The sequence below is a fragment of the Diabrotica undecimpunctata genome, chromosome 4 (genome assembly GCF_040954645.1).
Source record: "Diabrotica undecimpunctata isolate CICGRU chromosome 4, icDiaUnde3, whole genome shotgun sequence".
NCBI lineage: Eukaryota > Metazoa > Arthropoda > Insecta > Coleoptera > Chrysomelidae > Diabrotica > Diabrotica undecimpunctata.
In genome coordinates, this window is record NC_092806.1 from 51,565,964 (window position 1) to 51,578,944 (window position 12,981).

A 12,981-nucleotide genomic window follows, 5' to 3' on the forward strand; every position below is an offset into this window, starting at 1 on the left:
GCCACGATATCATAATAGCGCTACAGCAGCTTATAAAAGAAATATGGATACAGAAGTCCCTTCCCAGTGATTGGAATATTGGAATACTTTGCACCATACACAAAAAGGGAGATATCTTTGAATGCTCTAACTATCGAGGAATTACGCTCCTAAATGTAGCGTATAAAATATTCTCCAATATACTATGCCATCGTATGGCACCATATGCAGAGCGAATAATAGGACAATACCAGGCTGGTTTCAGAGGTAATAAATCAACAATTCATCAGAAATCAAACCCTGAGACAAATTCTAGAGAAAACACTGGAATACGGTGTAGACACGCACCACATATTTATAGACTACAAGGCAGTCTACGACTCTGTAAATAGAAGAGAATTGTTTAGAGCAATGATAGACCTAGGAGTAAAAAATCAGTTGGTAAGTCTAACCAAACTAACCCTTGAAAAAGTTGAATGCAGAGTACGAATCCAGGGGGAACTCTCTGAACCTTTTAAAACAAATAACGGGCTACGTCAGGGAGACCCACTCTTCTGTATACTATTTAATCCAGCTCTGGAAAAAGTAATACGTACGTCACAAATCACAACTACCTGTTCAATATATAACAAATCTGTGCAAATCCTAGTATTATGCTGATGATATCAATATTGTTGGGAGAACGGAAAACGCAGCACGAGAGGCATACGTAGCACTAAAGGAAAAACACTAATAAAACGAAATACATGAAAATAGGTACGCAATCACAAATACTACGGCCACTTGTTATAGAAAACGACGTCATCAAAGCAGTTAACGAATTTGTATACCTGAGAACGCTCGTCAATACTGAAAATGACACTACTGCAGAGATAAACCGCAGAATTTGCACGGCTAATAGATGCTATTTTGGGCTTAATCTCCTTTTTAAATCTACAGTTATATCAAGAAATACAAAAGTAAAACTCTACAAAACAATAATACGTCGAATCCTAACATATGGTTCAGAAACCTGGACTTTAACAAAAAGCAATGAAAACATGTTAGGATGTTTCGAAAGAAAAATACTAAGGCGAATCTATGGAGCGGTAAATGAAAATGGTGTCTGGAGAAGACGATACAACTTCGAACTCTGTAGAATATACCAGGAACCAGATATCGTAAAACACATTAAGATAGGACGTCTGAGGTAGGTAGGCCATGTAATGCGGATGGAGCAAACCGACCCAGCTAGAAAAATGAAGAAAGGGAAAATGATGAAAAGAAGAAGAGGAAGACCCAGAACAAGATTCCTAGATAACATAGATCAAAATATGAGAAATATGGAAATACGTGCTTCGCGGAGGAAGGCGATGGATAGGGACGACTAGAAAAAACTTCTTGGGGAGGCTAGGACCCACACAGGGTTGTAAAGCCAAAACGATGATGTGTATGCATTTTTTACGAAGCACGCCTCACTCTATATGACCCGGAGGTGAAAGAGTTTGCAATAGTTGACATTTGAATACGACATTTCAAAATAGCTTTGTATAGTTAAATCAGAATACTTATGTATATAGTTTATTTTATGACCAAGTATTGAATTTATTTATTTACTGTGTATATTACGAGTTTAACTTACGAACGAAAAAGCTTTTTCTGTCGTAAGTTGTGGTCCATTCGCCATTACTCATTGTTTACTATGTTTTTAATTAATTTATTTTCATTTATTTGAAATTTATTTTTATCTGATCTCGTGACCGCAATTTATTTAAATACCTACTACTTTGTTGTTGTCTATGCCTATTTTAAGCCATAATTGATAAATACATTTTTTTGGTTTATGTAAGAATCTGGTATAGTTTATAATGTAATTTGAGTCCTATATCTTTGAAGGTTTGGAGCATTCCCTACTCCTTTTGTTTCTGTTAAACTATGATCTATTACTCATATTCATATCCACTTCAGACACTCCAGATAATGAGCAACGAATCCTTTATATTGTTCTTTTATTACGACCGGCTTATTACTACCTAAAATCATGTTTTGGCCTTTTTAAATGTATAACGTAAAACCAATGTTGTGCTGTTGATTCTAGCTAGCCAACTTCTTAAAGGTAGATCTTAAAGGTAGACAAACAGAGTAACTCTTACCTGTCTGAGACTCTGTGGTGGGAGGAAGCTCTAAACTGAGTAGACTAGATGGAAAACTTCCCATTTCCGACACGGCGAGTACATATGGCTAATAGGGAACGTCGTTTAGAGATTTCAAATATAGAACAATAACGCATTTGTAGATAAGGTGTAATCAAACCAACACCCGCCAATGTTTGACCTTCCAAGCAGTCTACCAAAGATGAGAAAATATAGAATCTTAACATGCAGGTTTTTTACTCTTAGAATAATATTTTTATTACCAAGAAATGCGCGAATGATCCTAAAAAAATCTTTTAGTGTATGTCTATTTAAAGCAGTTGTGTTGTGGAAAAAAAACACAAACACTAACTATCAGTAAAAACGATGTCGGCAACATGCAATTTAATGTCAACAATATAGCTCCAATAATAGAGGAAATAGAGGATCGAAGGTCGCCAGAATGCAGAAAAACATCGTAGCTGCGGCAGTAGATAGAGTAATACGATCTGGTATGTTGGCAAGGCTGCATAATCATATGTGTCATTGACAGTACTTGTTGTTGGACCAAAAGATGTTAAAAAATCTAAACCTTGATCTTTAAAATTAATATAGTTTTGTACATTGCTCTGCTGTCCAGCAATTAGTCCTGCCAAAACTGCAATAGATACAGAAAAGCTTTTGACAGATTCGGATTTAGCATTAAAAGCAGTTGTGCTTATGGGCAATATTATAAATGCAGGCAATATCCAGTTATTTGGAATTATTCTAGTTGATTAAATAATACATGATGTTAAGTATATCGACTAAAATTGTAAGTATGTTGTCAATAAGTTTCATAAGTTAAATTCGTAACTTCTAGATGAGAGTTTCCCAAACTTATCTAAACCGCGACCCATTTTTGCTAAAAAATTTGTTCGCCACCCCCCAATTTCCCCCCACCCATTTATTCAATATTATTTGACAGAAATAGCGTGCCTCATTTACAATTATCTGATGGTTTCTCAAATTTAATTTTACTTCACTGTTTAAGTTTAAATCAAAAACAATTATTTTATTTTAATACAATTATTTTAATGATTGCGATCTGTCCCACTAGTAATTAGTAGTAGGTACTTCTGCCAGAATAGCATTTACAATAAAAATAAATAATAAGAATTCGACTGCACATTGTACACCGCGACATATTAGCTTGTGTTTCCATCGCAAAACTCTTCCATGATAATCGCGAAAGCGCTCGCTACTAGATGGCACTCTAGTGGCACTGGAACGTTGTTCGGTGCTGGAACGTTCTCGTAGCGTGTCGTAGCCTCGTTTTGGCTTTATATAAGCGGCGATGCGCAACGAAACCTCAGTTCTAATCCAAACAGCCTATGGTGGCGAACGCGGTGTAGAGTAATGTGTAAATATTTTACGACTTACGTATGCCCGTTTACGTATTTACGTCTACGATAAATTATAAATTATGGATAAGTTTTTAAAAAGAAGTGCAGAACCATCTACGTCTGAAAGTGGCAGTAGCAGCAATAAAAAGAAAAACAGATTCTACATTGATGAATATCTTAAATATGGTTTTACCGTTATTTCCAATAAACCACAATGTGTTATTTGTGGACAAGTCTTGTCAAAAGAAAGCGTGAAGCCATCAAAGGTACTTCGACATTTAAATAGCAAACATCCAGATAAAAAAGACAAGCCCGTAGAATTCTTTGAAAGAAAGCTGAACGTCCTTCACAAACAGCAAGACAGTTTTCCCTTGGCAACCACTACTAATGAAAAAGCATTATTAGCATGTTATAAAGTTGCTTATCGTGTTGCCAAAACTAGTAATCCGCACACAATTGCTGAAAATCTGATTTTTTTAGCAGCTGTTGAAATGGTACATATAATGTGTGGGGAAAGAGAGGCTGCAAAATTAAATACAATACCTCTTTCAAATAATACTATTCAAAGAAGAATTGGTAATATGGCAGAAGATATTCAAGCGCAAGTTGTGGAAAATCTTATAAATGCACGTACTTCTCCCTTCAAATGGACGAATCCACAGATATATCTAACTGTGCCCAATTCATTACGTTTGTAAGATATGATACAAATAATGGCATTCAAGAAGATATTTTATTTTGTTCCTCATTGGAGACCAATACCACTGGAAAATGTTTACTCGACACTTTTGTGAAACGTACAAGTAAATATGATATTGACTGGGGTAAATGTATTGCTATATGCACAGATGGCGCTAAAGCTATGACAGGACATAAATATGGTCTTGTCGTCAAATTACAAGAAATAATGCCTAATACCAAATAGAGACATTGTTTTTTACCTCGAGAAGCTCTTGCGTCCAAAGCTTTACCTCCTGAAATGGACTGTGTTATGAAAACCATCATTAAAGTTGTAAATTCCATTAAAGGAAAAGCTTTGCAGTCCCGTATTTTTAGAAAAATTTGCGAAGATATGGGTGCTTTATTTGAAAATCTTCTCTATCACACCGAAGTAAGGTGGCTTTCAAGGGGCAACGTCTTAAAAAGAGTATTTCACTTAAAAGCAGAGCTTTTAATGTATTTGAAAGATGAGAAGTCCCCATATGAAAATCAATTTTCCGATCGTATTTGGCTTCTGAAACTAGGTTTCCTTGCTGATATTTTCGAGCAATTAAATATTTTGAACAGTAATTTACAAGGTCGCGACATTAATATAATTACAGCCACAGATAAAATTAAGGCGTTTCTAAGAAAAATCGATTTATGGTCGACCTCACTTGGCAAAAAACAACTCGATTCATTCCAGTGCCTTTAGAAAATTATGGAAAATGTATCCAATTACAGTGCTACAAATTTTGAACAAGTTTTTGCTGACATGCATGTTACTTTGCTCAATTTAAAACAACAGCTCTGTGATTATTTCCCCAAAGAAATTCAAAACAGTTACGACAGTTGCAGATGGATACTAAATCCGTTTTTAGCCGATTCCTTTCAGCATGTTGAAATACCAATAAACATGAAAGAAAAACTTATTGAAATATCAAGTGATGGAATGTTGAAGCTCCAATTTTTTTCCCAGAACTCGGACCAATTTTGGACCGAAAAGATGCAGGAATACCCCCAGTTTCGAGTGAAGCTGTAAAATGTTTGGTTCCATTTGTAACATCATATTTGTGTGAGTTAAGTTTCTCGTCTATGACTGTCATTAAAACAAGTGTTAGAAATCGTCTCGTGCTTGAAAATGATATAATTGTCTGTGTCTCACATACACAGCCTAGATTTGAAAGATTAGTTTTACAGAAACAGGCGCATAGCCCTCATTAAGATTATAATATTTGACTTTGTTTTACTCTTTTATTTTTACGGACTTTAATATTTAGTTTTATATTTCGTCTGATAATTAATTGTTAATTTCTATTTACGGCGTTGTTAAAATAAAAATACATGATCTAACAAAGTGGTGCTTTTGTCTTATTTTGGAAATGTTCGGCAACCCCCCTAGTACCTCATGGCGACCCCCCAGGAGGTCGCGACCCCCACTTTGGGAAACACTGTTTTAGATGATTTACTTTATATACATTTCTTTATTTTATTCAATGTGGGACTTCTCTTATTTATGTGAACCCGTCTCTTTGTTAAAAGTTTAAGTTATTTCTGGACGACTACGATGTACCTATATTCAGAAAGAAAATAAATATACTTTAATTTATTTTTAGTTTCTAATATTTGAAATATTTTTTAGGGTGGAAATAAACTAAAACTGGACTGGTGGCCTTTGACAAGAGATTCACTAATATATGGAATTTCTGTTTGTTTGCTTATTATATTTCTAAACAACGAGAAAGTAGAATGGTACGAAGCACTTATTTTAGTACTTGTATATATTGTATACCTAATGTTCCTAATTTTTGATAAATGCATTCAACAGTTTTTTAAAGGTAATTGGAAAATTTATTTTTCACTCGACTTAAAAAATATTAATACTTAAATAATATTAAGATTTTAAATAGCACCCTTACTAAATTTTAAACAATACCCTAGAGAATTATATACGTGGAAGTATCTATATGGAGGAATCTTCAGGAATCGAATTGACTTCATTCTAAATTACTATTTAAATGGGAATAAGCCACAATTAAAGGTTAAAATACGTTTATTGACGTTTCAATTTCCATTTCGGAAATCGTTCTCAAAATACAAACATTAGTAATAATAATACTAAAAGTATTTTAACCTTTAATTGTGGCTTATTCCCATTTAAATAGTAATTAATTTAAAATGCCACAAGAAAATAGCTTCAGAACAATATTAAGAGACTTCATTCTTGATCACATTCGACATTAAAGTAGTATATAAAATTCACAAAATATACCCTTGTGCAGATATTTAAAACGATCAAAATTCAGTTATCAATAGACGCAAAAGCTTTCTGAAAGTAGAACGAAAAAAATTGGGCAGAAAAATAATCATTGCAGAACTAAAAAAACCACCAAAGAAAGAAAACGTTAAGTCTCAAGCTTAAGAAAGAAATAAAAACATAGTGAAAACCTGGCGTGAAATGAAGACATTCAATAAAGCTGGAATGCTTTCTTCTTCTTCTTCTTAACGTGCTCCATCGCTAAGGACATTGGCGATCATCATGGCCCATTTGACTCTATCTGCAGCCGTTCTGAAAAGTTATATTGACGTTTTCCCACTCCATTGTCTCAGATTCTTTAGCCAGGACGTGCGTCTTTTTCCCGGTTTGCTTTTGCCTTCCACCTTCCCTTGTATGACCAGCCGCATCAATTCGTATTTCTAGTTTCTTAGTATGTGACCAAAATAGCTCATTTTTCTTTTCTTTATAGTGATGAGTATTTCTTTATCTTTTTTCATTTTTAGCGTTTCTGCATTTGTTATGTCTTGTGTCCAAGATATTTTTCATATTCTTCGATAACACCACATTTTAAAGTTAATGAGTTTTTTCTCTGTCGCCACTGTAATTGTCCAGACTTCAACTCCATACAACAGGACAGAGGACACGTAGCATCTCAATACTCTTGTTCTAATTTCGATGTTGAGTTTTCTATTGCATAATATTGCTTTCATCTTATTAAAAGCACTTCTAGCTATCTCAATACGCCGTTTTATTGCCGTACATCTATCCCATTCTTCATTTAGTTCGCAGCCTAAGTACTGATATCTGTGCACACTGCCTAAAAGTTTTCCTTTAGCATAAACACTGTCTTCCTTAATCTTGTCCTTGCTTACCACCATGATTTTTGTTGTATTTGTATTCAGTGCCATTCCATACCTTTCGCAGTATTGGGTAGTGCGATCAACCAAGATCTGTAGTCCTTCTCTGCTGTCCGCAAGGAGTATTGTATCATCTGCGTATCTAAGATTATTCAGAAGTGCTTTGCTAATAAATATGTCTTCATTTACGTCTTCTTATACCTCTTTAAACAATTCTTCTAAATACATATTAAAAAGTAAAGGGGAAAGCACACATCCTTGTCTTACTCCACGATTTATGGGTATTTCTTTCGATTTTTGTTGGTCTCTTCGTATTATGGCTTTCTGATATCGGTATAGATTGGCAATGATTCTCACGTCTTTGTCATCTAATTTTGTGTTCTGCAGTATTTTTGCCATTCTTCGGTGTTGTACTTTGTCAAGCTTTTTCGAAGTCGACTAGACATATGAATACGTCGCAATTGACATCTCGACATCGTTCGATTAGTTTTTGTACAGTAAATAATGCTTCTATGATGCCAAATCCTTTTCTGAATCCAATTGGTTTTCAGCTATTCTATGCTTTATGCATAGAATTCTTTAAAAACAAAAATATCCAAGATCCAAGAAGAAGACAGAAATATTAAAAATAACAGAAAGAAAGAATGGATAACAGAAGAAATCTTGGACCTAATGAAATAGCAAGCGCAAATATAACCCCAGTGAATACAAGAAGTTAAAATCAAGAACAATTAAATCATTAGGAAAACTGGATGTCAACAAAATGTCAAGAAATCGAACCACTTCAGGAAAAATACGATAAAGAGAAATTATTAAATAAATGCCATTTATGAAATGTACTAGCTACTTCGTCTCGTAAAAGAGGTTAAAATACAGAGCAAAAGGTTTGTAGGAAGACACCAGAATTAAGAACACAGAAGGACCCGAAGAGTTGGTTTTCAAATCTACAATTGCCATTTGTATCGCCATACTTCAGGAGACAATATAACAAGAAAAAGAAGAATAAATTATTTTTTTATTTCGTTTTCTTTTTCTTAGCGCTGCGGTTTAGACTATCGCCAGTCTAAACAGATATACGTTTCAAATTTGGATCCACTTACTTGTATTATCTCATAACATATATTTTGTTTAGTAATTATTTTGCTTTATATCAATGCATTCATTTTATTTAAAATTTAATAGTGTTTCCTTTTAAAACATAAGTTGTTTACACTAAGCTGATTAAAATTATTTTCGTTGGATATTTTAATTTTTTAAGAGATTGTTTGGATTTTTCTGTATCACCACCTTTCAGTGACTTTAAAACCGTTTATTCTATACATTTCTTTAAAAAATTAAATATTTGACTAACCCCTTTCAGGTAATATTAACCTTTGAATATGTAGTCTATATTAGTATCTCTATACTACTTTGTTTTATTAATTTTTCTAGGATGCAAATATCTCATAAAGTTAACTAGATAAAGGAACTATTTCGGATACTTAACTAGGATACTTTCGGAACTCTTTCTACCAGTTTATTTTTCTCCAGAACATTGCTAAAAAACTATATAACAGTTGCTCTAAAATTTCTTTGTTTTTAATATAAATAACTTCTTATCTATGTGGCAGACACCAGGCGGTAGTGTCTAAAGGTCATCTCTCCGATTTTCTATCCGTAAAACATGGAGTCCTACAAGGTTCGGTCTTAGGACTTTTAGAAAAAATAATGATGGTTTAAAAATGTCCTACGAGGAAAGTTTTTACTAAATCTAGCACATGGTTTGCTGCCAACAAACTAAAACTTAACTTCAATAAAACGCAAAATTTGGTTATATCTGCAAGTAATTTACATAATGATCCAGATATCAAAGAGACTGTTACAATATTGGAAATAACCATAGATAATCGACTGAACTGGTCGGCTCATATCTGACAATTAAAGAAGAACTATTAAGATCATTATTTGTTATTGGCCAACTAGCAAGGGTTGTCAACTTTGAAACAATACAAATGACATATTTTTGTTTGTTCCACTCTCACCTAAACTATGGATTAATCATATAGGGCAATTCAACAAATGTACTTCAAATTTTTAGAATGCAAAAGAAAACTATCAGGATTTTAGCGGGGGTTAGTTATCTAGAACACTGCCGACCTTCCTTTACCAAATTCAAAATTATGCCGCTACCTCATACGCAAAACTGTCACTACTTACGAACAAATTGTTGTAGATTGCGTCTTTCGGATAAAAATTGCCTTAATTATAACTATTACAATATTTTACCAAAAAATATTAAACAGCTACGCAGTTTCGAAAAAGTTACAAGAAAAATATCTTCTGAAACAGTGCTTTTACTGCTCAGAAAAATATATGACTCATTGCAGAACATTCACTGAACTGCTTACCCTGACTTTGCCATAAATAATTTTGTAATATATTTAAGTTACGTTTTATATTCCTTTTTTATATACTATGTATTTTTGACTTGCTACAAACAATATTTGTAGTTGTTAAGTGTTAAATGAATTAATGATTAAACTCTAAACTCTAAACTCTACAAATCTATAGTCTTACTGTCTTATTTTCGTGTACATTTGGATCTGGTACCCATTTTCTTATGTGGGTCGTGTTTACTCAGAAATGCCTTTCGTATCTGACATGCGTTTTATCAGTCCATAGAATTGCTCTTAATAAAAAAACTTGCACTTACCTTCTACTTTGAAAGTCTCATCATCAGTTTCCTTATTTTTATGTATCGGTTTACGAACCTATACCTGTTTTAGCTTGTTTGCAATCCCTAAACATTATTTTTATTGACAAATAAATTGATTCATAGCTTTTATTATAGCTCTAATTTATTTGAGTCCGGATTCGTCTATTACAACTAACAACGCCCAATATCTGGCTGCATCTGGCTAATGTCATATCAGTCAGTTTGCGAGCCATATATCATAGCGGATCTACAGCGATGTACATAGTTTGCAGAATTTTTAATATTCCGTATACTGCGTCTACTTACTGTATTTTTTTGGTTTGCAGGGTTGGGTCGTTTTCAATATTCTCTTCTTCTTCTTCTTTTTATATAGACATAGCTCTATCTATTTGTCAATGTGCTTCCAGGTCAACTTGTCGTTCCATCATTTTCGTGGTCTTTCTACTGATAGTCTCCCTATTGGAGAACCGTCTCTTGCCGTCTTTATTACTCTATTTGTTGTCATTCAGCTTATATGATCATTCCATTCTACTCTTCTATTTCTTACCCGGGCCTTGATGTTCTTCACCTTATGCATTTGCGTCGTATATTTGTACTTCTAGCTCTGTCCCATAGTGTTTTGCCATCAATTTTTCTAAGTGTTTTCATCTCTGATGTTTCTAACAGCCTTTGTTGCTCTCTTCACTTGATATTTCACTTCTGTTTCGAGCTTTTCGTAGTTAGATAACGTAATGCCCAGATATTTAAACTCCATCAGTTGTTCTATAATCTGACCTTCACGCTCCAATTTACATCTTGATAACTTTGCTGTTATAACCATGCATTGTGTTTTTTTTTGAGGAAACTAACATGTTAAATTTTCTGGGGGTTATATTAAATTGGTGCAGCATACGTTGTAAATCATCTTTACTTTGAGAGAGTAGTACTGCATCATCTGCATAGCAGATTATTTTAACTTGTTTTTCTCCCATTTGGTATCCTTTTTAGTTCTTACTTTTTTTACTATTTTCTTCATAATCAGGTTGAACAATAGAGGACTCTGGGAATCTCCCTGTCTTATTCCATTGTCAGTTTCAATAGAGTCAGTTAGTTCTTCTTCTACTTTTACTTTTTTTGAGTTGTTTTGGCAAATATTTTCGATCGTTTTGATTATTCCTAAAGGTATCTCCCTTGCGTACAATAAGTGGATAACCTTTTTTAATTTGACCCGGTCAACTGCCTTTTTAAGGTCCACAAAACATAGATATGCCGGTCTGTTGTATTGTTGTGATTTCTCTTGCACTTGCCTCATTATAAATATGGCGTCGGTACATCATTTTCCAGGTCAGATTTGTCTCCCTTTTTGAAGATATAGTAAAATTGTATATTATATTATTTCAATCAATTTTTTCATATTTTAAAATCCGATATAATCTAATTTTAATATGAATAATAATTAGGAATAATTATAACTCTACTCTAACAGATTTAATAAATCCCTTTCTTGATTTCACTCTATGGTTTGGTTACCCCTACTCCTTTTGTTTTTAATGTTTGTGCATTCTTATATCACTGTTAGCCATACGCTAAGGTAAATTTAGGTAAAATATTAATTCATGAAAAAATAAGCATATGATATGTTTAACGAATATCATTTTATGTAAATGGATATGGAAAACTGTTTCAGGCTTAGCTATAGAAAACTAAAATTTTATTTTGTAGAAAATTTTTGCCAAAAATGCTTAAGTCAAAATGACTCAACTGCTGATAATACCGCACCAAAAGTAAATAGTGATTTAGAAACTTCCAAAAAAGATGAAACTAAGGATGAAACTGAAGAGGACAACCATTTTACATTATGGAAGTATCCCTCAGAAATAAGCAAAATCAGACAGGTATTAAAACACTTACATTTTGTATTAGATATTTTTTTAATAATTCATTTAGAAAACAACATATTTGTCACACAGTAAATGGAAAGTAAATCAGTGCAACATTTTTTCTGATTTCTAAAAGCAAAATATTAGAAAGCTCAATTCTTTAAAGCAAGAATGTAGGCTGATGATTATGTATTGTATTCAAGAGGAAAACATATATTTTTATATAACAAAACATGCAATGTGCACTAAATCACCTCGAGAATTGGTCTAAATATGTGGGATTGCAATTTTCTACAATTAAGACGAAAGTGTTTTTTATTCTCAAAATAATCCAGGCATCCTCCAAATCCAGATCTCTGGATATATGAATACAGTTTAGATTATGTATACTATATAAAGATGTAGTATTGATGAAAAACTATATTCAAAAGTCCTCATTATGCACTTTAAGACATTTTGCCAAATTCGCCTTAGTTTAATGTGAACTTTATGAACAACAATAATGATTGTTTGATTGGGAATCAAACAATTTTTGATTTTAAAAGCCTTAGGTATACACATTTACAAATCACTTATATAATCAAAATTTGATTAATAAAGATCAATAGTTTACTCTTCTGTAAAGAAAATAGTACAATATCAACTTGAATGTAGGTATACAAAGTACAGCATTAAGAATAACTTCATGAGCTTTATATACCAGTCTAATTGAAAGTCTACAGCGTTTAAGCAGCGAACCACCTTTAAAATTCAGAAGAATTATCTAATTAATTTAGATAGCTTACACTTCAAGCATTCAAGCGATAAAGTCCCATCCTTCTCTTTATCACATCCTTGGGGAACGTTTCACAGATACTTATATTAAAAGCAATCGCACAGATCATCATTTCTACGAGACAATTAGAAGCTACTTTTCGTCATGTACGAGAACTACGACAAATTTGAAACCACTTCTTATGCAATAATAAATCAATCTTTCCTTAAAAAACTTTCCTATTTTCCCGACTTGTAACTTGTAATGGTGTAATAAATCCACTAATTGTGTAGGATCAACAGTTGTTACTCGAGAACTGTCGCAATTATACAAGCATTAATTACTGTTTAAATGGGAATAAGCC

The 12,981-nt window shown here is 33.1% G+C and overlaps 1 protein-coding gene across 2 annotated transcripts in view; it reads left to right on the forward strand.

The window, feature by feature from the left end:
- Positions 1-12,981, forward strand: part of LOC140439507 (sodium/potassium/calcium exchanger 4-like) — a 63,649-nt gene that overhangs the window by 28,954 nt on the left and 21,714 nt on the right. For both annotated transcript variants that reach the window (XM_072529468.1, XM_072529469.1), the window contains exons 4-5: positions 5,817-6,012; positions 11,706-11,878. In XM_072529468.1, coding sequence (XP_072385569.1) covers positions 5,817-6,012; positions 11,706-11,878 — 369 coding nt within the window. The remainder of the gene's footprint in view (positions 1-5,816; positions 6,013-11,705; positions 11,879-12,981) is intronic.